At 40.9% G+C, this 24,374-nt stretch overlaps 1 protein-coding gene and 1 non-coding gene across 6 annotated transcripts in view; both read left to right on the top strand.

Annotated features, from left to right (window-relative positions):
* The window catches only part of Ubap2 (ubiquitin associated protein 2), a 112,591-nt gene that overhangs the window by 66,392 nt on the left and 21,825 nt on the right, over positions 1–24,374 (top strand). For 2 of the 5 annotated variants that reach the window (XM_042696335.1, XM_042696316.1), the window contains exons 8-13: positions 667–770; positions 5,183–5,248; positions 10,891–10,943; positions 14,806–14,873; positions 18,182–18,371; positions 22,098–22,308. In XM_042696335.1, the coding sequence (XP_042552269.1) occupies positions 667–770; positions 5,183–5,248; positions 10,891–10,943; positions 14,806–14,873; positions 18,182–18,371; positions 22,098–22,308 (692 nt within the window). Of the gene's footprint in view, positions 1–666; positions 771–5,182; positions 5,249–10,887; positions 10,944–14,805; positions 14,874–18,181; positions 18,372–22,097; positions 22,309–24,374 lie in introns of all 5 variants that reach the window. The other 3 variants (XM_042696325.1, XM_042696311.1, XM_042696343.1) reach the window with 2 other exon arrangements.
* LOC122124428 lies at positions 18,488–18,568 on the top strand. The gene has a single exon (XR_006150547.1). It is a non-coding gene; the product is annotated as a small nucleolar RNA SNORD121A (small nucleolar RNA).

Raw genomic sequence — 24,374 nt, 5'->3', positions numbered from 1 at the left:
AATAGGCAAACAAAAGAGAGAATGGAAAATAAGAAAAACTTAAGAAACTAAACAAACACATGGAGACTAAACAATGCACTTTTTTTTTTTTTTTGGTCAGTCACAGGGCTTGAACTCTGGGCCTGGGTGCTGTCCCTGAGCTCTTCAGCTCAAGGCTAGTACTCTGCCACTTGAGCCACAGTATCACTTCTGGTTTTCTGGTGGTTAAGTAGAGATAAGAGTCTCAGATTTTCTTGCCTGGGCTGGCTTTGAATTGTGATTCTCAGGTCTCAGTCTCCTGAGTAGCTAGAATTACAAGCGTGAGCTACTGTCACCTGGCTTTGAACCGTGATCCTCAGATCTCAGCCTCCTGAGATCTGGATTACAGGTGTGAGCCACTGGCTCTGGGCTAACAGTACATTTTTGAATGACCAGTACATCATTGAAGAAACCAAGGAGGAAATAAAGAACTAGAATCAAATGAAAATGAGGACAAAAAAATCCTCAGCTATATGTCAGTATATCTTGCATATGATTGTTGTAGGAGATGTGCATTCTGATGGCCAGAAGAATTGTAATCATGTGGTAGCTGTTTGAAGGGGCCGGTGAGAAGACTGTGTTTAGTTAATTTTGTGGCTTTATGGATTAATCCATTTCTTTGCCTTTGTTCTTTATTTCAAATCACAGGACATTTAATCCTGCAGATTATTCAGATTCTACATCTACAGATGGCTGTGGAACAAAGCTAGTAGTTTGGGAAGCTGCTCAAAATGGTGCAGATGAGGGACCTGGTAAGAGTTGTTTCAGTAAAAGATGATTTAAAGTTTGCACTATTAAGAGTTTTACATTCTCATACATAGGGGAAGTATGCTGATAGAAACTATTCTTTTTTTTTTTGGTCGGTCGTGGGGCCTGAACTCTGGGCCTAGGCACTATCCCTCGGCTCTTCCTCTTCAGCTCATGGCTAGCGCTCTACCACTTGAGCCACAGCACCCACTTCCGGCTTTTTCTGCTTATGTGGTACTGAGGAATTGAACCCAGGGCCTCATGCATGCAAGGCGAGCACTCTACCACTGAGCCATCTTCCCAGCCCACTGATGGAAACCATTCTGAGACTACTCTTTCTCTCAAAGTCTCTCATTAAAAAACCTCATTGAAGGCCATGACTCAATTGATAGAGTGATTGCTTAGCATGTTCAAGGTGTCCTGGGTTTAATCCCCTACCATAAAACAGTGGAAAACAAACCCAAACCAAAAAGCCCTCCTTGATTATAAGTTTGATGTTTCTCTTCTGTGCTCTGAGAAAGAGGCTTTATAAGGAATTTGCATGAACAGCACTGTCTGTGATTCATTTGCAGTGTGTCACATATACATAGAAGTTCTTTTCTTTTTCTTATTGTTATTATAAAGGTGATGTACAGTTACTGTTACCGTTTGGTAAGTCAGGTAATGAGTACATTTCTTTTTGGACACTGTCACCCCTTCCTTAGTTCTCTCCCAGTTTTTTCCTCCCTTTTCTACCTACAAGTTATATAGTTCATTTTTACCATAATTTTTACTGAGTGCCGTTGCTGCATTTGTTCACTCTGTGTCTCTCCATTTTTCTTCCCCACCACCCCTCTAAGAAGTAAAGCAAGACAAAAAACAAAGCCAAATTAAAAACCTCTTATTTCCATTTCTAGAATTCATTTTGATAAATATGATTTTATAGATCAGAGCTTGCACTTTTGTGTTCCTCCCCTAAGAGTGCCTTTGGTCTTCTCTGTGTAAATGCCTAGCGTCCTGAATTATCATGTAATTATTTTATTTTTATTTTTATTTTTTTGCCGGTTCTGGGGCTGGAACTCTGAGCCCTAGTGCTGTCTCTTTTGCTCAAAGCTAGCACTCTTTTTTTTTTTTTTTTTTTTTTTGGGGTCTGGTCGTGGGGCCTGAACTCTGGGCCTGGGCGCTGTCCCTCAGCTCTTCAGCTCAAGGAGGCTAGTGCTCTACCACTTGAGCCACAGCGCCACTTCCGGCTTTTTTCTTATGTGGTGCTGAGGAATCGAACCCAGGGCCTTGAGCATGCAAGGCAGGCGCTCTACCACTGAGCCACCTTCCCAGCCCCCAAAGCTAGCACTCTTATCACTTGAGTGACAGTACCTCTTTTGGCTTTTTCTAAGTTTTTTTTTTTTTTTTTTTTAATTGGAGATAAAAGTCTCACAGACTTTCCTGCCCGGGTTGGCTTCAAACTACGATCCTTAGATATCAGCCTCCTGAGTAGCTAGAATTATAGGGATGAGCCACTACTGCACGGCTATCATGTATTTTAGATATAACCCACATATGAGAGATAAAATGTATCATTTGTCTCTCTGAGCTTGGTTTACCTAAAATGGTGAATTTTACTTTATTTTCAGTCAGTTATAGGGCTTGAACTCAGGGCTTGGCCTCTGTCCCTGAGCTCTAGCACTGTACCACTTTGAGTCACAGCCACATTTCTGGTTTTCTATTGGTTAATGGAGATATGAGTATCATGCATTTTCCTGCCTGAGCTGGCTTTGAACCACAATCCTCATATTTTAGCCTCCTGGGTAGCTATGATTATAGGTGTGGGCCGGGTGCCCAGATTAAATGGTGAATTTTAGATAGGCATCTGGTGTTCACCTGTAATTCCAGCACATCCACTTTGTGCTTTTTCTGTAATTAATTGGAGATAAGAGTCACATAGACTTTCCTGTCCAGGCTGGCTTTGAAGTGCAATCCTCTGATTTCAGCCTCCTGAGTAGCTACGATTACTGGAATTTATTTATTTATTTATTTATTTATTTATTTATGACTCTGCTTTGAACTCAGGTCTTTTGATTATTATGTCCATACTCTACTATTGGAGCCATGTACCTGGTTCCTTTTGCTTTAGTTATTTTTTAGATTAGAGTCTCTCTTTGCTTTGGACAGGCCTCAGATTATGATTCTCTTGCCTTTTTTTTTTTTTTCTCCTACTTTTTTTACCGGATCCACAGGAATGTTCTCATACTTTTTGAGGTAGGACCTGCCTGATTTTTTGTCTGGGCTGGCATCAAATCTCTATCTTCCCAATCTCTGTCTCTCGAGTAGTTGGGATTATATATGTGACTAGCACAGGCATTGTGTGGTGGTGTTTTTGGGTTGTCTGTTTATTTTGATTTGAGACATAGTAGTACACTGTCTCTCAGGCTGGCTTCAAATTTGTGATTCTCTTGCTTCATCCTGGGATTATAGGTATGCTACTGTATCTAGTATAGATTTACCCTTGATACCACCTTCTTCTTAGGTAGGGATTTTGATACCTTGTTTTAAATATAGTCTAGGCTGGCCTCAAACTCAGTATTCTGCTTCAGCCTCCCAAGAGTTAAGATTATATGTATGTCACCAAATCTGACAACAGATCCTTCTTTTTCTCTTGGTTTTTTTTTTTTTTTGGGTCTGGTCTTGGGGCCTGAATTCTGGGCCTGGGCACTGTCCCTCAGCTCTTCAGCTCAAGGCTAGCGCTCTACTACTTGAGCTACAGCGCCACTTCCGGGCTTTTTTCTTTTTGCTTATGTGATGCTGAGGAATGGAACCCAGGGTCTCTGGTATGCAAGGCAAGTGCTCTACCACTGAGCCACCTTCCCAGCCCATCAATATATATATATATATATATATATATATATATATATATATTTTTTTTTTTTTTTTTTTTTTGATGGAGGCCTTGTTATTTTCTTTCCCTGGCTGGCCCCAAGTTGTGATCCTGATCTCTGCCCTCACCAGCTACTGGAATTACAGATGTATGTTACCGTATAGCTAGCCTAAAAAATCCATTCTTCATGTGAGGAAAGCACATTAACCAAACTAGAAAGAGTGATACATCTTCACAATATTATTCACAAATAATTTGTGAAAAAATAGGGTCTTTGAAATAGATTGGAAGGCTCTAGTGGTAAATGAAAACAGTTGCAGAGTATGCAGTGTGAATGTTCATAAGCTAGCAGATACAATCTTCCTAACTTGAAGTACAGTGGGGTTTTTTTTGTTTGTTATGTTTTTGTTTTTTTGTTTTGTCGGTCGTGGGGCTTGAACTCTGGGCTTGGGCACTGTCCCTGAACTCTTAAGCTCAAGGAGAACGCTCTACCACTTGAGCCACAGTGCCACTTCTGGTTTTCTAGTGGTTTTTATTGGAGATAAGAGTCTCACGGACTTTCCTGCCTGGGTTGGCTTTGAACCGCGATCCTCAGATCTCAGCCTCCTGAGTAGCTAGGCTTATAAGCATGAGCCACCAGCGCCCAGCTGTTATTATTTTTTTTTTTTTTTTTTTTATTGTAAAGCTACTATACAGAGGGTCACAGTTACATGAGTGAGGTTATGAGTACACTTCCTCTTGAACATTGTTACCCCCTCCATTGTTTTCCCCCTACCATCCCCTCCCTCCCTCCCTTCTGTTATTATTTTTTTACAGTTATTTTTCATAGAGTGGATTGCAGGTTCCTTGTCCTTGGATAGTAGCATAGAATATGCAGTAGAGCCAGCACCTTGTTTGTGAGGGATCGTTTCTAAGACTCCCCCATAAGGGGATACCTATAACTGCACACAGAACCAAATCATATATCTTGTGTTTTATACACACCCATGATAAAGTTCTGTTTATGTTAGGCACAGAGCTGGGCACTGTTAGTTCATGCCTGTAATCCTAGCTACTCAGGAGGCTGAGATCTGAGGATCATTGTTTGGAGCCAGCTCAAGCAATTAATTCCCATGAGATCTTTAACTCCAGTTAACTACCAAAAAGCTGGTAGTGCTGCTGAGGCACTAGCTTTGAACAAAAAAAATATCTAAGGGAAAGTGCTCAGGCTCTTGAGTTCAAGCCCCAGGGCCATCACCATCACCAGTACCACCCCCTAAAAAACAACAAAATAAATAAGACACAGTAAGAAATGAGCAATAATAATACAGTGGGACAATTCAAACACTTTACTATAAGACACAGTAAGAAATGAGCAATAATAATACAGTGGGACAATTCAAACACTTTACTATCATGAAAGTCATGTGAATGTGGTTGTCTTTTTGTTTCTTCTATATCTTTCTGGAATTTTTTTTCCTTAATATTTTTGGATCTTGCTGACAATAGAAATGTAAATTATCGATGAGAAGTGATACTGTACTTAGCTTTGACTGTTCAAATTTTCCTTTTTGTGTTGATTTACAGAAATGGTATCAAAGGCTCACAGTATAACTCAAGATCTGCCAAATAAAACTTCTTATGGAGTCAAAGGTATGAATGTTTTTTTTTTTTTTTTTTAAGATTATTATAAGTTTTATTAGAGGAGCTATATTTCCCCCAAGAGGGAACACATGGCCTCCATCACCATCCAGGTGCCAGGAGGGTTCTGAGGGTCGGAAGTGAGGTAGATGGGAGCCCAGGTGGATCTGGGCAGAGAGAGGGAGGGGCCAGCTGTATGACAGGAACTCCAGAGATGGGAGGAGCTCAGGTCTGGGTGAAGCTGAGGACCAAAGGTGAGCATAATACTAACATTCCCCACTCTGTTGTTTAATAAAAATAGGGGGTACCAGGCCAGGGGGTGTGGGCAGAGGTCATTTCTTCTGGAGCTACTTCCTGCTGTAAAGGGGCGAAGTAGTCAGGGGTCCCTGTTTTGTTTCTCAGCTGAGTACTGTCCAAGAAGCTTCTGCTTGACAGTGGTTGGCAAAGGTCCTCCTTTTTCCATTACAATAGTTATCTAAAATGCAAGACAATTAATAAAAGGCAAAAATTGTTGTTAGTAGCCCAAGAGAGGAATATGCCATGGAGGGACTGATTCCCAGAAGGGGCTATCAAAGACCTGAAATTGCCTTTTCTGTCTTGGATTGGAGACATAGCATGGTACCTGACTCCTGACATCCTGGAGGAGAGGGAGTAAGACTTTTCCTGCTTTAGGATCATAGTAACCTGAGGAAGGGATAGCAGAAATATTTACAGGTACCAGAGGTAACGGCTGTATTGGGCTTCTGGCTACTTCCTGCTGGACTGGGGCATCAAGGAGTCCCTGGAGCTGGGTTTTTAGGGTGCAGGTCTGTGCTGGGCAAGGCACGGCAGTGTAAGTGATGTATCTGGTTGCCTGTAGGAACAGGATTGCCTTGATATGTTTCCAAGTGGTATCCTGGGCAGGGGATGTTATCCAGAGTAGAGAAGTGGCGTGGATGTGGATGTGAAGGCAGCAATGGTATTGGTGAAGTCTCGAGTGGTGTCTCAAGGCAGTTCAGTTCACAGAAAAGAGGTGGTTAGGAAATTCTAACATTTCCAACTCAAAAACCCCATCCGAGTCATAGCACCATATGTAAGGTATATTAAATAGGTAGGTTTCATTAGGTAGCCACGCGCTATTCAGGCAGGAGAAGTTAATTTACCGAACTGCTCCCCTGCTACGCATGGTGGAGAGGCATGGCTGAAAAGGAAAGGGGGAGGGGGGGGGGGGAGGCAGCCCAATTCTGGGCCAGGACTTATCTAGGGGGTGGGGGCTGAATGTTTTACTTAAAGAATTTATGTAAGTTTGGTGCTGGTGGCTCATGGCTGTAATCTTAGCTACTCAGGAGGCTGAGATCTGAGGATCACGGTTCAAAGCCAGCCTGGGCAAGAAAGAGTCTGAGACTCTTATCTCCAATTAATTACTAGAAAACCAGAAGTGGCACTGTGGCTTAAGTGGTAGAGTGCTCACCTTGAGCTATCCTAGGCCCAGAGTTCAAACCTCAGAACCAACCAACCAAAAAAAAAAAAAAAGGAATTTACATAGTTTAGACTTAATGGACGGAGATATAGAGTTAAGTGGTACTGGGGCCTGTCTAGCATGGATAAGGTTCTATGATTAATCCTCTGTACTGAGAGTTTAAAAAACACACAGAGGGTTAGGAAGGTGGCTCAGTGGTAGAGTGTCTGCCTTGCATGCATGAGGCCCTGGCCTGGGTTCTATTCCTTAGCACCACATAAAGAAAAAAGCTGGAGGTGGTACTGTGGTTCAAGTCATAGAGTGCTAGCCCTGAGTTGAAGAGCTGAGGGACAGCACCCAGGCCCATTGTACAAGCTCCATGACCAACAACAACAACAACAAAAAACACTTGAGAGCTGGGCGCAGGTGGATCATGGCTGTAACCCTAGCTACTCAGGAGGCTGAGATCTTAGGATCGCAGTTCAAAGCCAGCCTGGGCAGGAAAGAATCTAGACTCTTTTTTTTTTTTTTTTTTTGGTAGGTCATGGGGCTTGAACTCTGGGCCTGAGCACTGTCTCTCAGCTCTTCAGCTCAAGGCAAGCGCTCTACCACTTGAGCTACAGCACCACTTCCCTGAGAGACTCTTACCTCCAATGGCACTGTGGCTCAAGTGGTAGAGTGCTTGCCTTGAGCTGAGGGACAGTGTCCAGGCTCAGAGTTTAAGCCCTACAACCGACAACTCCCCCCCTTCCCCCTCACATACGCACACACTGAAAAATGCTTCCAGTATTTCCCATTGACTAGTTAATATTTTCCTAAGACTAGTAAATGAAGATTTTTTTTTTTTTTTGGTCCGGTTGTGGGACCTGAACTCTGGGCTTGGGGGGCACTGTCCCTCAGCTCTTCAGCTCAAGGCTAGCGCTCTACCACTTGAGCCACAGCGCCACTTCCGGCTTTTTTCTTTTTGCTTATGTGGTGCTGGGGAATCGAACTCAGGGCCTCAGGCATGCAAGGCAAGCGCTCTACCACTGAGCCACCTTCCCAGCTCTGAAGTTTTTGTTTTTTTTTAAAATTTATTGTTTTGGTTCTGGTCGTGGGGCCTGAACTCTGGGCCTAGGCGCTGTCCCTCAGCTCTTCAGCTCAAGGCTAGTGCTCTACCACTTGAGCCACAGCGCCACTTCCGGCTTTCTTTTTTTTTGCTTATGTGGTGCTGAGGAATCGAACCCAGGGCTTCATGCATGCAAGGCAAGCGCTCTACCACTGAGCCACCTTCCCAGCCCCAAGTTTTTTTTTTTTTATAGTAATATTCATCTCAAATTTTTTATTAATTTGAATCCTAACACTTTAGGAATCAAATCCAGTTTTGTTTTTTCTTTTTTTTGGGTCCAGTCGTAGGGCCTGAACTCTGGGCCTGGGCGCTGTCACTCAGCTCTTCAGCTCAAGGCTAGCGCTCTACCACTTGAGCCACAGCACCACTTCCTGCTTTTTTCTTTTTGTTTATGTGGTGCTAAGGAATTGAACCCAGGGCCTCAGGCATGCAAAGCAAGCACTTTACCACTGAGCCACCTTCCCAGCCCTCAAATCCAGTTTATTCCTGCTAGGCTAGTGCTTTACTATTGAGCTACATCCATTGTTTAAAATTGAAAATAATGTCATTAATGTTTTCCTATCTACTTTGGGGTATAGGTCCACAGATCTAAAATTCAGCAAAGCAGATAAAATCTTTATTGTAAAAATTGAATAGTTCAAAGTCATTTAAGGACTTGAACTTACATGCTTTTAAAAGTCTGTCTGGTGGTTTCATAGCATGTACAAGTAAGGCAGGTTACTGTAATTTGCCTCTTCCTCCTAACATGAGGCTCTTCTTGCTATTTCTTGTCATATCACTAGATCATGTTGCATTTCTGCTGCTTGCAACTATCTTTGTTGGCTTATTTTTCCCTGTAGGGTGTGCACTATTCTTTTGCCTGGATTTTTTCTTTCTTCTCTTGAGGAAGAAATTTTAAAAATTTTGTTGTTATAGGCAGGTTCTCATTACATAGCTCAGGCCCGACTTGCACTTATTATGTATATTTCAGGCTGACCTCAAGCTCAGTATTCTCCTGCTTCTTAGCATTTTGAGTGCTGGGATTACAAGTGTGTGTTACCATACCCAACTCCTACCTGCATTTAAATGTACTCGGGTTCCTGAGTGCAGTGGTTCATACCTGTAATCCTAGCTACTCAGGAGGTTAAGATATGAGGATTGAAGTATGAAACCAGCCCAGGCAGGATAATCCATGTCATTCTTTTTATTTTTTTTAGATCAGAGACTGGGACTTGAACTTGATGCCTGAAGTTTTCGCTCATTGGCTAGTGCTCTACTAACTGAGCCATGCCTCCAATTCCCCATGACATTCTTATCTTTAATTAACCACCAAATAGCCAGAAATGGAGCTATAGCCCAATTGGTACCCTTGAATGTAAAAGCTCAGAGATGGGCTGGGAATGTGGTTTAGTGGTAGAGTGCTTGCCTGGTATGCATAAGGTCCTGGGTTGGATTCCTTGGTACCATATGGTACCATATAAACAAAATATAACCGCCCCCCAACTCCAGAAAAAATATTCCAGGGACAGCACCCAGGCTCTGAGTTCAAGCCAGCAGAGAGAAAAGGTGGAAGTCTGGGAGAATATATGATTTCAGAAGAGGAAGAGAGTGGAAGGGAAGGGGAAGGAAAGAGGGTAATGGAGCCTGGCAACAGAGGCTCACACCTGTAATCCTAGCGACTCAGGAGGCTGAGATCTGAGGGTCATGTTTCAAAGCCAGCCTGCATAGACAAGTCCATGAGACTCTTTATCTCCAATTAACCGCCAGAAAACCAAAAGTGTCTCTGTGGCTCAAAGTGGTAGAGTGCTAGCCTTGAACAAAAGTGCTCAGGGACAGCACCTAGGACCTGGGTTCAGACCCCACAACTTACCCCCCCCCCCCCCCAAAAAAAAAAAAAAAGCAGGTAATGAGGGTGGTGAATGTGATTAAAGTAAATGAAATACATGTATGAAAATGTATAATAACATCTATTATTTATTTTGTTTTAAAAACAGAGAAAATGTGTGCTGGGAAGGTGGCTCAGTGGTAGAGTGCTTGCCTTGCATGCATGAGGCCCTGGGTTGGATTCCTCAGCACCACATAGGCAGAAAAAGCCGGAAGTGGTGCTGTGGCTCAAGTGGTAGAGCACTAGCCTTGAACTGAAGAGCTGAGGGACAGTGCCCAGGTCCACAGTTCAGGCTCCACAACTGACAAAAAAAGAAAAGAAAAGAAAAGATGTACATTTGAAACTTTATGATATTTGAATGTAGGTTTTGGTAATACCCAATACTTGTTTTCCTTGAAGAAAGATCCCTTTGTATATCTGCCTGTTTCCTGGCCTTCATCTTTTTCTCCTGAAAATCTTATATTCTAGCTTCCATTATACTTTTCAAACTTAAATTTCTCTCTCTCTCTCACTACCTCCTTTCCTCTCCTTTTTCTCTTTGTCTTTGTCTTTTTTTTTTTGGTCTTGGGGCTTGAACTAAGGGCCTAGGTGCTATCCCTGAGCTTTTTTTGCTCAAGGCTAGAGCTCTATCACTTTGAGCCACAGTACCACTTCTGGTTTTTCTCGTGGTTAATTGGAGGTAAGTCTCAAGGGGACTTTTCTGGCTGGGCTGGCTTCAAACCACAATCTTCAGATCTCAGTGTCCTGAGTAGCTAGGATTATAGGGGTGAGCTACCAGCTCCCAACTTGTCTTGTCTTCTCTTGAAATAGGTGGAACTAATAGTTTGTAAGAAGATCATGTCTGTGAATTTTATAAACTCAGTAACTAATCTGAAGTAGGACCTATGGTAGATTTTTGTTAAAATGATGTTGTTCCATTCCAACTAATATATTTCACAAGTATTAGCCCATCATTAAGTGATATGTCCATAGTTTCTTACTTGTGGCAGAATTGTTTAGATGTTATGTAGATGAGGTAAAGTCATTTTAAGACATTGATTTGAGTTTATATTTTTAATATTAGCTAAGTTGAATTTGAAAACGTGACGGACTTTTTGAAAATAGATTATGAATTTAATATTTCTTGGATTATAAATTATTTGCTAATGAGATACAATTTTTATTCCCAGTGTACAATTAAAAACTGTTGGGAATAAAATGACATTTGATTTTGTGTTATAAACTTTGATTGTTGTTTTTAGCAGGTGCCTGGAAGAATTCTGTGGAAGAGTGGACAGCAGAAGACTGGACTGAAGATGTAAGTGTTTGATATCAGGTCAAGCCATCTTTCCTTTGGTATTTATGGGGTATCTGTCCTTGGGAAAAGCCTGATGACATTTGTTTCATCTTTTTGATATTTGTCCTAGCCATGTTCTTAGAGAATGGATTTTTTTTTTCAGCTGATGTCTCTCAGAAGAGTATTTTCTGTTTTATTTTTTGAATTTGGTCTTAAAGTATCTGCGTAACAATGAGCAGATAGGGCTTAATGGAAGAGTTTTTGCTGAGCTGTGTGAGGCCCTGGGTTCCATTATGGTACCGTTACACGCACGCACGCACGCGCGCGCCAGATTTAAATAAAATCTTTTTTTTTTTTTTTTGTCAGTCATGCGGCTTGAACTCTGGGCCTGGGCACTGTCCCTGTGCTCTTCAACTCAAGGCACAACTCAAGGCAAACATTCTACTACTTGAGTCACAATGCCACTTCTGGTTTTCTGGTGGTTAATTGGAGATAAGAGTCTCATGGACTTTCCTGCCAGGGCTGGCTTTGAGCCAGGATCCTCAAATCTCAGCCTCCTGAATAACTTGAATTATAGGCATAAGCCACCAGCTCCTAGTTCTATAGGAATATTTGAATAATAGTTTTATTGGGTTATCATGTTGCCTCATTAGTACATTTCTAGCATTTCAGTACCCATTCTAGACATTGGTGCCAATGGCTCACACTGTGATTTTCAAAATAAGTGGAGGCTGACAAATCCTCAAGACTTCTCTGCAATTCACCAGCAAAAGCTGAAAGTGAAGCTATGAGTGTAAAAGCCAAGTGAGAGCATGAGGCTTAGAGTTCAGGCTCCAGCACTGGCACACACACACAAAAAGAAAACACCCTTCATTTGTATCAATTGTCTGGAGTTCATTCAGTATGCAGAAATTCCAAAATAATTGTACTGAGGAAAATAAGCAGGAAAGATTACATACTTTAACTTTTTTATTTAAAATTCTAAAAAATACACACTAAAACAACAGAAAACATATTTATGCATGCTTAGAGGTACAAAAAATGGTAGGAATAATGTACTTAGGAACAAGAGGAAACTTTGTTTTGGGTTTTCCTGGGGCTTAGAGTCAGGGAGGGCCTGGGCACTGTCCCTGAACTATTTTACTCAAGCCATAGCTCCACTTCTGGCTTTTGGTTGTTAATTGGAGATAAGATTCTCATGGACTTTTCTACCTGGGCTGGCTTCAAACTGTAGTCCTCAGACCTCAGCTTTCTGAGTACTAGGATTATAGAAGTAAGCCACCAGCACTCAGCTGAAGAGGAAACTTCTGAGGAGTAAAGAATATGTTTGAGGGCTGGGAAGATGGCTCAGTAATAGAGTGCTTGCCTCACATGCATGAGGCCCTGGGTTCAATTCCTCAGCACCACATACACAGAAAAAGCCAGAAGTGGGTGCTGTGGCTCAAGTGGTAGAGCACTAGCCCTGAGCTGAAGAGCTCAGGGACAGTGCCCAGGCCCAGAGTTCAAGCTCCACAACTGACCAAAAGAAAAAAAGTTTGAGGCTGGAAATGTGGCTTAATGGGAGAGTACTTGCCTAGCATGCATGAAGCCCTGGGTTCGATTCCTCAGTACTACATAAAGAGAAACAGCTGGAAGTGGCACTGTGTCAAGTAGTAGAGTGCCTAGCCTAGAATAAAAGAAGCTTAGGAACAGTGCCCAGGCCCTGAGTTCAAGCCCCACCACCGACTAAAAACAAACAAAAAAAACCCCATACACAATGAAATAGGTTATTACCTTGGTGATGAAAGTTTCACAGTAGCATGTGTATTTGTGTATATATGTAGGTAGGGAGATATGTATGTATATATGCAGTTATTTAATTTGAACATTTTTGAGGTTTACTGTAAATGCTATACTTCAATAAAATTAATTAAAAAATAAAAGAAACATGATAATAAAAATGCAGTATACAAAGCTGGGCACTGGTGGCTTACTCCTGTAATTGTAACTACTTCCGAGGCTGAGATCGAGGCCCGCGATTCAAAGCCAGCCTGGGCAGGAAAGTCTGTGAGACTCCTCAGTTAACCACCAGAAAACCGGAAGTGGCACTGTGGCTTAAGTGCTAGAGAGCTAGCCTTGCACTGAAGAGCTGAAGGACAGTACCTAGGCCCAGAGTTCAGGCCCCACAACTGACAAAAAAAATTAAAAAAAAAATAAAGCAATATACACCACTTATCAGTAGAATACAAATGTCTGAGTTTAGGGAAAGAAAACATCAGTTGAAAAAGTGAAATTCTCCAAAAGTTTTTTTTTTTGGGGGGGGGGGGGTCCGGTTGTGGGGCCTGAACTCTGGGCCTGGGTGCTGTCCCTCAGCTCTTCAGCTCAAGGCTAGCGCTCTACCACTTGAGCCATAGCGCCACTTCCGGCTTTAAAAAATTTTTTTTCTTGGGGGGGCGGGGGGAGGCTGGGAAGGGAGGTGAAGGGTAAACAAAGGAGGAGGCTGCAATGCTTGGTAAGAAATGTATGCATTATCCTGCCCGTGTAATTGTAACCCCTCTGTACAGTATGTTCTCAAATAAAACAAAATTTAAAAAAAAAAAATTTTTTTTCTGCTTATGTGGTGCTGAGGAATCGAACCCAGGGCCTCATGCATGCAAGGCAAGCGCTCTACCACTGAGCCACCTTCCCAGCCTCCAAAAGTTTTATACTTTTGGTTTTTTGTGTTATTTTTATTTTGTATAGTAACAAATTGAGGCTGAGACTAAGACTTGAAGCCTGGTTTCACTGTGTTGTTTTCATTCTTAGCATTTCCCTGATGTGAGATGGTTTTTTTTTTTTTTTTTTTTTTTTTAATTTTAATTTTAGGGACAATGTTTTCCTAAGTTTCCCTGGGTTAGTTACCAGGAAGCCTCTTACTGCTTCCTCCAGTGGGCTTAGATTAAAATGTGTTCCACTGTGCTTGGCTGACGAAGTCTTTTTTTCTTTTTTTTAATTGTTTTTGATGGAACCAGGTACCAGGGCTTGAACTCTCTAGCTTAAGCCCCCTCTCCAGGCAATCTCCCCCCCCTCTCTTTTTTGTGCCTGTACTAGGGCTTGAATTCAGATCCTGAGCACTGTCCTTTATCCTTTTCTGCTTAAAGCTGGTGTTCTACCACTTCAGCCACAGCTCCACTTGGCCTTTTTTTTTTTTTTTTGGTCGGTTTTGGGGTTTGAACTCTGGGCCTGGGCACTATCCCTGTGCTCTTGCTCTTCAGCTCAAGGCGAGCGCTCTACTGCTTGAGCCACAGCACCACTTCCGGTATTCTAGTGGTTTATTGGAGATTAGACTCTCACGGATGTTCCTACCTGGGCTTTGAACCGCAGTCTTCAGATCTCAGCCTCCTGAGTAGCTAGGATTACAGGCGTGAGCTACCAGCGCCCAGCCACTTCAGCCTTTTTAATTAGAGTCAAGAGTATCATGTACTGTCCTGCTTGGGCTGGTTTTGAAATGAAATCCTCAGATCTCAGCTTCCTGAGATCAATCCTGTAATCCTGTAGCTAAATCACTGGTGTGAGCCATCAGTTCCCTACTTTCAGTCCAGCTCTTTTGCTCAAGTCTTGCAAGCTTTTTGCTTGGGCTGGTTTCAAATCTAGACCCTCAGATTGAAGCCTCCTGGGTTACTAGTATTATTTACAGGTATGAGCTACTGATTCTCAGCCAATGAAGTCAAACTTGTTAGCTTATTGACCTAAAATTAACTCCATTTGAAGAAAATTACTTGTCATGGTCCTTTGTATATTTCATTTCCTTTAGAATATCCTCTAGGTGACTATCTTTTAGGTGATACATGAACTATCAGATGACTGAAAATTTTGGTCTTATAGTAAGATTTTTCAAAAAGTTTTCAAAAAACTTTTTATACAGCTTTCCGAAACAAAAGTCTTCACTGCCTCATCTGTTCCAGCGGAGAATCACATCACACCTGGACAAAGGTAAACATTTTGGCAATCTTTGTATTGTTATTCATAGCATAATTAAAATTTCTTGCCTTGGGAAATGTGTTTGCATTTTGGGTCTCTCTTTATTTTTCCTTTTAACTAAGACTAACACAGTATCTCTATCTAGAGAGTTAACAGCTTCACTAGTTGGTGATATCCATTTGAGCTTTAAAATAGCAATTGAGGGGGATGGGAACGGATTGGAAGGGGAAACAAAGGAGGAGGCTACAATGCTTGATAAGAAATGTACTCATTATCTTGCCCATGTAATTGTAACCCCTTGTACAGTATTTTCACAATAAAAAAAAGAAACAAAAAAAAATAGCAATTGATTTTGTGGTTAGCTGTTGGGCAGCCTAACTTATTTACTGGTTATTTTTATTTTTGTAAACCTATTGTTTATCTTCATGTTTTAATTAACATGAAGGGTTTAATTTAACAAAGGGGGTTTAACAAGTCTATTTATGTATATATTACATTTCGGTCATAATAGTTCTCTTTCTCATTCTCCCACCTCCCCGTTCCTTTTTCCCAAACCAGTCCTGTCATATGTTTCCTTGTTCCCTTTTCACACTTACATAAAATTTCATTATAGGGAAAGAAAAAATGATGTATATATCTACCTTCTCCATTGTATTTATTATCTAGTGAGTTTCCTAGGTTAATTTTCTTTTCTTTTTTTTTTTTTTTGTCGGTCGTGGGGCTTGAACTCTGGGCCTGGGTGCTGTCCCTCAGCTCTTCAGCTCAAGGCCAGCGCTCTACCACTTGAGCTACAGCGCCACTTCCGGTTTTATGGTGGTTTATTGGAGATAGGAGTCTCATGGTCTCTCCTGCCCGGGCTGGCTTTGAACCGCAATCCTCAGATCTCAGCCTCCTGAGTAGCTAGGATTACAGGCGTGAGCCACCAGTGCCCGACTCTTTTCTTTTTTAATAACTATAAAGTCATTAGTTTCTTTTGTTTTCCAGAAGACAGTTAGTACTGTTTCATATATATGTTTTATCAACTTTTTAGATTAGAACTTGCTCAGGTTTTGGGTGATAATGCAACTTTTGTTTTTAACAAATATGCTTCAAGGCAAGCGCTCTACCACTGAGCCATCTTCCCAGCCCCTTAACAAATATGCTTCAATGTAAATCTATTTTGGATACCTACTGCCTGTTTAATAGGCATCTACCACTTGAGTCATGCACCCAGCTCAGTAATGCAATTTTTGCAATCAAATACAATTACAAAGTTTAGGGATTTGTATTCCTGGAATTAGGATATAAATTAGAACATTATCTTTGGGTCTAAAATGTTAGTTCGTGAATTTAATGTGGCTCCTGGAGAATGAGAATGGCAATATTTAAGAATAGGACCTCTGTGTTAGATCTTTGCTTTGTATAAAGAATTGAATCCTGAATTATTTCAACTTCCAGAATCTGCCTTTCTCACTGGAATGCTAAGAGTTTTCAGTTAGAAAGCAGATTTTTGAAAAAAATAATAAAAAAAGAAAACAGGTTTTTGAAAAGGATTCATGAGCACTCTGCTAGGTAATCTAGTGTACCTTGCAGGTCTGTCTATTAGATTTGGAGAATTGTTACAAGAGGTTAGCATCTCATTCACATGGCAGGTAGTGTTTAGCTATAGCTTTTATGTCTTTGTCATGCTTTAAGGTGTTAGGCCATGCTTCTCAAATTAGAATATCCTTTTCCAGGGATATTTTAGGAGTTCTTGTTAACATAATCTTTGTTATTTTGTTGTGCTTTTATTCCTAAATATTTCAGAAGAAAATTAGTTACACACATGCTCAAGTATATTGTACGATAGAATATAAAACTTGTAGGAATATTTAAAATAAATGTGAGAATTACCGAGCCTTCTGGCATAGCTGAGCTTTTCATTCCCTGGGAATATAGATTCACTCTGTTTTAGCAAAATTTAGGAAACTCTAGTTCCAAGTAACAAATGTGATAAAATATTCTAAATAAATAAGCCAAACTTCAGAAACATTTTTTTTTTTTTTGGTTCCGGTCTTGGGGCCTGAACTATGAGCCTGGGTGCTGTCCCTCAGCTCTTCAGCTCAAGGCTAGCGCTCTACCACTTGAGCCACAGCGCCACTTCTGGCTTTTTTCTTTTTGCTTATGTGGTGCTGAGGAATCGAACCCAGGGCCTCATGTATGCAAGGCAAGCGCTGTACCACTGAGCCACCTTCCCAGCCCTTCAGAAACATTTTTAAGTTTAATTAATTTTTAAATTTACTTAACATTGTTTTGTAAATATTTTTATTGTTAGTATAAATGATTTGTACATAGAGGTTACAGTTACATAAGTCAGACAAACTATATTTCTTTTTGGCCAATGTCACCCTTTTCCTCACTCTCTCCCAGTTTTTCCCTGTGGTCTCTACTCACAAGTTGTAAACTTTATTAGTTCATTTTCAACATAGTATCTAGTGAGTACCACTTCTGCATTTGTTCACCCCTTGTCCCTCCACTTCTGTGCCCCTCTTATATACAAATGAACAGACAAGACAAAAATAAAATAATACAACAACACAAAGAATAAAACCTTGTTTCCAAATCATGGAGTTCATTTCAATAAATAGTATTTTATGTAATCCGAATAACCTAGGCATTGTGCCTTTGTGTTCCTCCCCTAAAAATATCCTCCTTTTGTCTCACTGTGTGAATAACTAGAGTTAGGTATAATTTATTGTTTTTTTTTAGATCTAGCTTCCTCATATGAGAGAAAATATGTGCTGTTTATCTCTCTCAGCGTGGTGTACTTCACTTAACATAATTTGCTCTAGGTCTATCCATTTCCCTGCAAATAACATAATCTTTCTTTTCTTTTTCTTTTTCTTTTTTTTTTTTGTCGGTCGTGGGGCTTGAACTCTGGGCCTGGGTGTCCCTTAGCTCTTCAACTCAAGGGCTCTATCACTTGAGCCTGAGGGCCACTTTTCTAGTGATTTATTGGAGATAGGAGTTTCACGGTCTTTCCTGCTCCGGCTGGCTTTGAACTGCGATCCACGATCCACAGATCTCATCCTCCTGAGTAGCTAGGATTATAGGCATGAGCCACAGATGTCCGGCTTTCCTGCAAATTTTTAAGAATATATTTTTATTTTTTCAAATCCATGATTTGATTTATATAGCTTTGTAACCTTTTTATGGTGATTGAGGTATTCTCTTAAACTCTTATTTTCCAAAGTTTCTGCTCACTTTGGTAATTTCTAAGTTAGGTTTACTTCATTTTAATTTGCCTCTCAGATTCATTTGTTGCTCATGACTTGTTTCTCATTTGTATTTTGTCTGTGTAGTATCGACCTAGTAGCCTTGCTCCAGAAGCCCATTCCTCCCAGTCAGCCCTCAGAAGTCAACTCCTTTGAAACCTCCCAGCAGCAGGGCTTTGGCCAAGCCCTTGTCTTCACAAATTCTCAACACAATAATAAGATGACACCAGGAACTGGCAACTCCACCACTACCAACTCTTATTCTCCTCAGAGTCTGGTAACTCACTTTTCTTTCAGTATGAGATTTTAAGGAATATACCTATTACAGTCAACAATATGATACAAGCCTTTTCTTATGTACTATGAATACTAAAATTACTGCAATAGATATCAGTCCAGAAAACAGTGATGTGATCATTTCCAAGCACATATCTGATGATTCTATGTGGAATTTAAGTACTGAGTTTCCTGGACCAAAATAAAAATATTTCTTCATGATGCATTGAATTCTTTTTCAAGGAATAGTCACTCCAATCGAAAATCCTTTTTATTAATGACTTTTCCCCCTCAGATTTGTTAACAATGTGTCCCTATTTTTAACATCTTTAGTTGACCTAAATCCAAATGTTTGTCAGGTTGTTTTTTTTGTTTGTTTGTTTGTTTGGTCTGTTATGGAGCTTGAACTCTGGGCCTGAGTGCTGTCCCTCTGCTCTTCAGCTCAAGTTGAGCACTCTACCACTAGAGCCACAGCACCCACCTCCGGCTTTTTTCTTTTTGCTTATATGGTGCTGAGGAATCGAACCCAGGGCCTCATGCATGCAAGGCAAGCGCTCTACCACTGAGCCATCTTCCCAGCCCTGTTTGTCAGTCTTGACTTATTACAGAACTAATTCTACATCTATCTAGGTGTTTGTGTTTTTGTACTTTTCTTTGTTCTCATTCCAAAAAATAAAGGCTCTTTTTTTTTAAAGTGACAAACAGTAAAAGAGAGGTTCTTATATTTGAATGTGTTTTCATTGAAACAATGTCCTTCAATTGTGTGTGTGTATTTATTACAAACTCCTGGTGAGAGTTAGACTCCCATCAGAAAGAATTTCTGAAACTTATTAGAGAAGAATGAGAAGCTAAGCTGAGGGGAATAGAAGCTTAGAGACTAGCTTGTGAAAAGGTAGCTGTAGAACAGTGAAGCAATTTTGGATTTCCTTACAACTAGAATACTCCTTGTTTTTCAATGTTAATGACAAAATAAAATTATTTTTATTTCCTTGATCTTACTTCTTATGGAAAACAGTATATTCTGGTTTTTTGTTTTCTTTCTTTTTTTTTTTTTTTGGTCCTGTCACGGGGCCTGAACTCTGGGCCTGGGCGCTGTCCCTCAGCTCTTCAGCTCAAGGCTGGCACTCTACCACTTGAGCCACAGCGCCACTTCCGGCTTTTTTTTTCTTTTTACTTATGTGGGGCTGAGGAATCGAACCCAGAGCCTTGAGCACGCAAGGCAAGCGCTCTACCACTGAGCCACCTTCCCAGCCCCTGTTTTTTTGTTTTCTTTTGTTTCGTTTTTTGGTACATCATGGGGCTTGAACTCTGGGCCTCGGCACTGTCCCTCAGCTCTTCAGCTCAAGGCTAGCACCATTTGAGCCACAGTGACACTTCTGGTTTTCTTGGGGTTAATTGTAGATAAGAGTCTCACCAGGACTTTCCTGCCCAGGCTGGCTTTGAAATGTGATTATAGATCTCAGCCTCCTGAGTAGCTAGGATTACAGGCATGAGCCACCTGCGCCTGGTTTATATTCTGGTTTTTATCCTAGGTGAATTGGAAGAGGTTTTGTTTGTTTGTTTGTTTGTTTTTGTAAGTATTTTGTTGTTATTTTTTAATTTTTCTGGTGCTAAGGATCCAACCAAGGAACTCATACTAGTCAAATATTTTACCAGTGAGCTCTATTTCTAGGCACTGGTGCTAGTACAAGGCCTTCTATGTAGCTAGGATTACAAGTATAAGCCTCCAATACCTGGCTATCTAGTATCATTTTGGTAACAAATTTGTCAGAATGGTACTGAGATGTAAAAGGGCCATTCCTTTTTTACTGTATTTTCTAGTTGTCAGCTTTCATTCTTTTTGGATCCTTATTTTATTATTTAGAGACAGAGTCTTGCTGAGTAGCAGTGGCTGGCCTTGAATTTGTAATCTTCCTGCTGAGTCTTCTGAGTGCTAGGCTTGTGCTACTACTTGTCTTTTTGGATCTATATATATGAACTAGGACAATACAGGAGTTAGGAGTAGCATTATTTTTTGTGTACTTAATTTTTCCAGAGCATGTTTGGTGGCTTTTTGTTGTTGTTTGTTTGTTTTTTGGTCAGTCTTGGGGCTTGAACTCTGGGCCTGGGTGCTGTCCCTCAGTTCTTTAGCTCAAGGCTAGTGCTCTACCACTTTGGTGGTTAATTGGAGAGAATCTCATGGATGTTCCTGCCCAGTATAGCTTTGAACCTTGATCCTCATATCTCAGCCTCCTGAGTAGCTCCAGACATGTTTGGTGTTTTAAGATACTTGCTTATCAATTACCTGTGTGTTTCATTGTCTGATTTTGGAATATTAGCTAAGCTCTGTGACCTGTATTTGATATAGGGAATTAATATATACTGTATTTGATATACAATGTGACCTCAGATCTGACCTGTTCTGTTGTAATCATTAAAGATGATCAGTATGATTGGGTGCTGGTAACTTCCGCCTATAATCCTAGCTACTCAGGAGGCTGAGATATAAAGATCACCGTTCAATGCCAGCCTAGGCAGGAAAGCCCATGAAACTCTTTATCTCCATTTAAGCACCAAAAACCAAAAAGTGGAGCTGTGGCTTAAGTGAGAGTGATAGCCTTGAACAAAAAGTTGGGACCAGAGCCCAGGCTCAGAGTTCAAGCTCTAGGACTGACACACACAAAAAAGATGACCAGGGGCTGGGAAGGTGGCTCAGTGAGAGTGCTTGCCTTGCATGCATGAGGCCCTGGGTTCGATTCCTCAGCACCACATAAGCAGAAAAAGCTGGAAGTGGTGCTGTGGCTCAAGTGGTAGAGCGCTAGCTTTAAGTTGAAGAGCTGAGAGACAGTGCCCAAGCCCAGAGTTCAGGCCCCACAACCAACAACAACAACAAAAAAGATGACTACTATGGTGACAGATGCAGTTTTGTTCTGGCTTGTCAAGCATGTCTTTGTCATTTACTTTCATTCCTTGTTAGTTTTAGAAAAGTGATTTATAATTGTGATTTTGAAAAAAAATCACTTGAAAAAAATTCCTTCAAATCTATGGCAGATATTTCTGCTCCTTTTAAAACTCATGTTAGAACCTGGAAGGGTGGCTGATTTTCCAGTTTCTTCTTAGAGTGTAATCATATTTTCATGTGGTATTTTAGTTTTTTTTTGTCAGTCGTGGGGCTTGAATCAGGGCCCAGGCACTGTCCCTAAGTTGTTTTTGCTCAAGGTCATCACTTTACCACTTTGAGCCACAGCACCACTTCCAGTTTTCTGGTGACTAATTGACATAGAGTCTCACAGACTTTGCTGCCCAGGCTGGCTTCGAACCATGATCTTCAGCCTCCTGAGTAGCTAGGATTACCGGCATGGGTCACCAGTGCTGGCTTCACGTGGTATTTTCTTTTTCTTTTTCTTTTTTTTTTTGGCTGGTCATGGGGCCTGAACCCTGGGCCTGGGCGCCGTCCCTCAGCTCTTCAGCTCAAAGCTAGTTCTCTGCCACTTGAGCCATAGCTCTACTTCTGGCCTTTTCTGCTTATGTGGTGCTGAGGAATTGAACCCAGGGCCTCATGCATGCAAGGCAAGCACTCTGCCACTGAGCCACCTTCCCAGCCCTCATGTAGTGTTTTCTAAAATGTGACTTACTAGTTTAGATGTTCCAAGATATACTCTTTAAAATACTTCTGGAAATATTTTGATGATGTGAGCCAGGCATTATCTATATTCCTGAGGATTTGTTCTGTTATTTCTCTTTAAAGTCATCCGTCCTTGGCTCAGGATTTGGAGAGCTTGCACCATCAAAAATTACAAACCTAACCAGTTCTCAGATTTTGGATCAGTTGAATACTTCAAGTTTGAGCCAGTTTACTGCCACCCCAAGTTCACAACAGAATAGTACTAGCTCCCCCACAACTACATCTTGGGACCTCAAGCCCTCAGTATCCCAGTCTGCAGTCCTTAATCATTTTGGTAAGTATACTTTTTTGTTCTGGTGCCCATAATTGTGGACATGCTAAATTATTATTAGTAGAGTACTGAATTATAATCATTAGAGTGAATTTAGCACCACTTCCACTTTTCTAGTAGTTAATTGGAGATAAGAGTCTCATAGACTTTCCTTCCTGAGCTGGCTTTGAACCACGATCCTCAGATCTCAGTCTCCAGAGTTGCTAGGATTACAGGTGTGAACTACTGGCACTGAGCTCAGAGACATTTTTTTCTTTTAGAACACTTGTACTTTTGTGAAAGAAAACACCATAGCCAAGTCAGAAGATAAAATGTGAAAAAACATGTTTTAAAATTATACCAAAGATAAAGCATTATGTTTCTTTCTCTATCTCTTTTCTTTTTTTAATGTAGAATTGAACCCAGGACCTCATGGGTGCTAGCAAGTACTCTACCACTAAGCCACCTTTCCAAACCCAGGATTAAGTTGTTTTTTGTTTTGTTTTTTGTCAGTCGTGGGGCCCGAACTCAAGGCTAGCGTTCTACCACTTTAGCCACAGCGCCACTTCTGGCTTTTTCTGCTTATGTAGTACTGAGGAATCGAACCCAGGGCCTCATGCATGCAAGGCAAGCACTCTACCACTGAACCACTTTCCCAGCTCAAAGGATTACCTTTCTTAATGTAAAGGAGTAGTGAAAAATAGGCCAACAAGCAGGCCAAAAACAGAGAGAAAGCTCTATGAAATATGGACAAAATCTATTTGAAAGAACATTTGAGAAGTGGCACTGTGTCTCAAGTGGTATGAGTGAAGAGCTGAGAGACAGCACCCAGGCACAGAGTTCAAGCCCCACAATCGACAAAAAAAAAAAAAAGAGCTTTTGAGTATATGAAATGATGGTTATGTTCATTCATTATCATTTTATTTTTTAATTCAATTTTTTTGTGCTAGTCCTGGGGCTTCAACTCAGGGCCTGCACGCTGCTCTGAGCTTTTAGTCTCAAGGCTAGTGCTCTATCACTTGGGCCACAGCTCCACTTCCAGCTTTTTGGTGGTTAATTATAGAGAAGAGTCTCATGGACTTTGCTGCCCAGGCTGGCTTTGAACCCTGATCCTGAGATCTCAGTCCCTTAAGGAGCTTGGATTATAGGTACTGGCTTCTAACTGGTGTTTTTATTTTTATTTATTTAGTTTTTCCAGTCCTGGGGTTTGATTCGGGGCCTACTCCCTGTCCCTGAGCTTCTTTTACTCAAGACTAGCAGTCTACTACTTGAGCCACAGGGCTACTTCTGGCTTTTTTTTTTCTTCCTTTTTATGTGGTACTGAGGAATTGAATCCAGGGCTTCATGCATGCTAGGCAAGCACTAGTCTACTAAACCATATTCCCAGCCCTAGAGTGTTTTTTTTTTTTTTGGGTCCGGTCGTGGGGCCTGAACTCTGGGCCTGGGCGCTGTCCTTCAGCTCAAGGCCAGCACCCTACCACTTGAGCCACAGCACCACTTCCGGCTTTTTTTTTTCTTTCATTTTGCTTATGTGGTGCTGAGGAATTGAACCCAGGGCCTCTGGCATGCAAGGCAAGCGCTCTACCACTGAACCACCTCCCCAGCCCCCCTAGAGTGTTTTTAAAAGGTAGTTTTCCTACTTATATATAGCAATTTTGAAGTGTTTGCTAAAATTTTAAATATCTACTCTGTGAACCAGGGTATGTATTTTTAGCAATTGATGCTACAGGGATAGTTGTACTTAGATTAAAAAAAAAAGATCTGACATACAAATATATCAATTTCCATATTTTTTTAAGGCATAGGCAGGAAAATTTGAACTCACACAATATAGAACTGGTTTAAAATACATCCAGTTCCTTGATTTATATGTAGTTGTAAATATGAGGGAAGTAGCTTTTCCATATTAATGTGGAACAGTCTCTGAAAATTAAAATGACTTGAGAAATTAAGGAATACATTAAGATGTCTGTATTTTTTTTTTGTTACAGAGAAAGAATATATTCATTATATTGTACATTTACAACTTTTAAACATCAGTCAAAATAATAAGATAATGTTTTAAAGTTTTGTGCAATCATAAAACAAAA

The sequence above is a fragment of the Dipodomys spectabilis genome, unplaced genomic scaffold (genome assembly GCF_019054845.1).
Source record: "Dipodomys spectabilis isolate Male_0828 unplaced genomic scaffold, ASM1905484v1 ptg000006l, whole genome shotgun sequence".
Taxonomy (NCBI): Eukaryota; Metazoa; Chordata; class Mammalia; order Rodentia; family Heteromyidae; genus Dipodomys; species Dipodomys spectabilis.
This window is presented reverse-complemented; position numbering and strand designations above follow the sequence as displayed.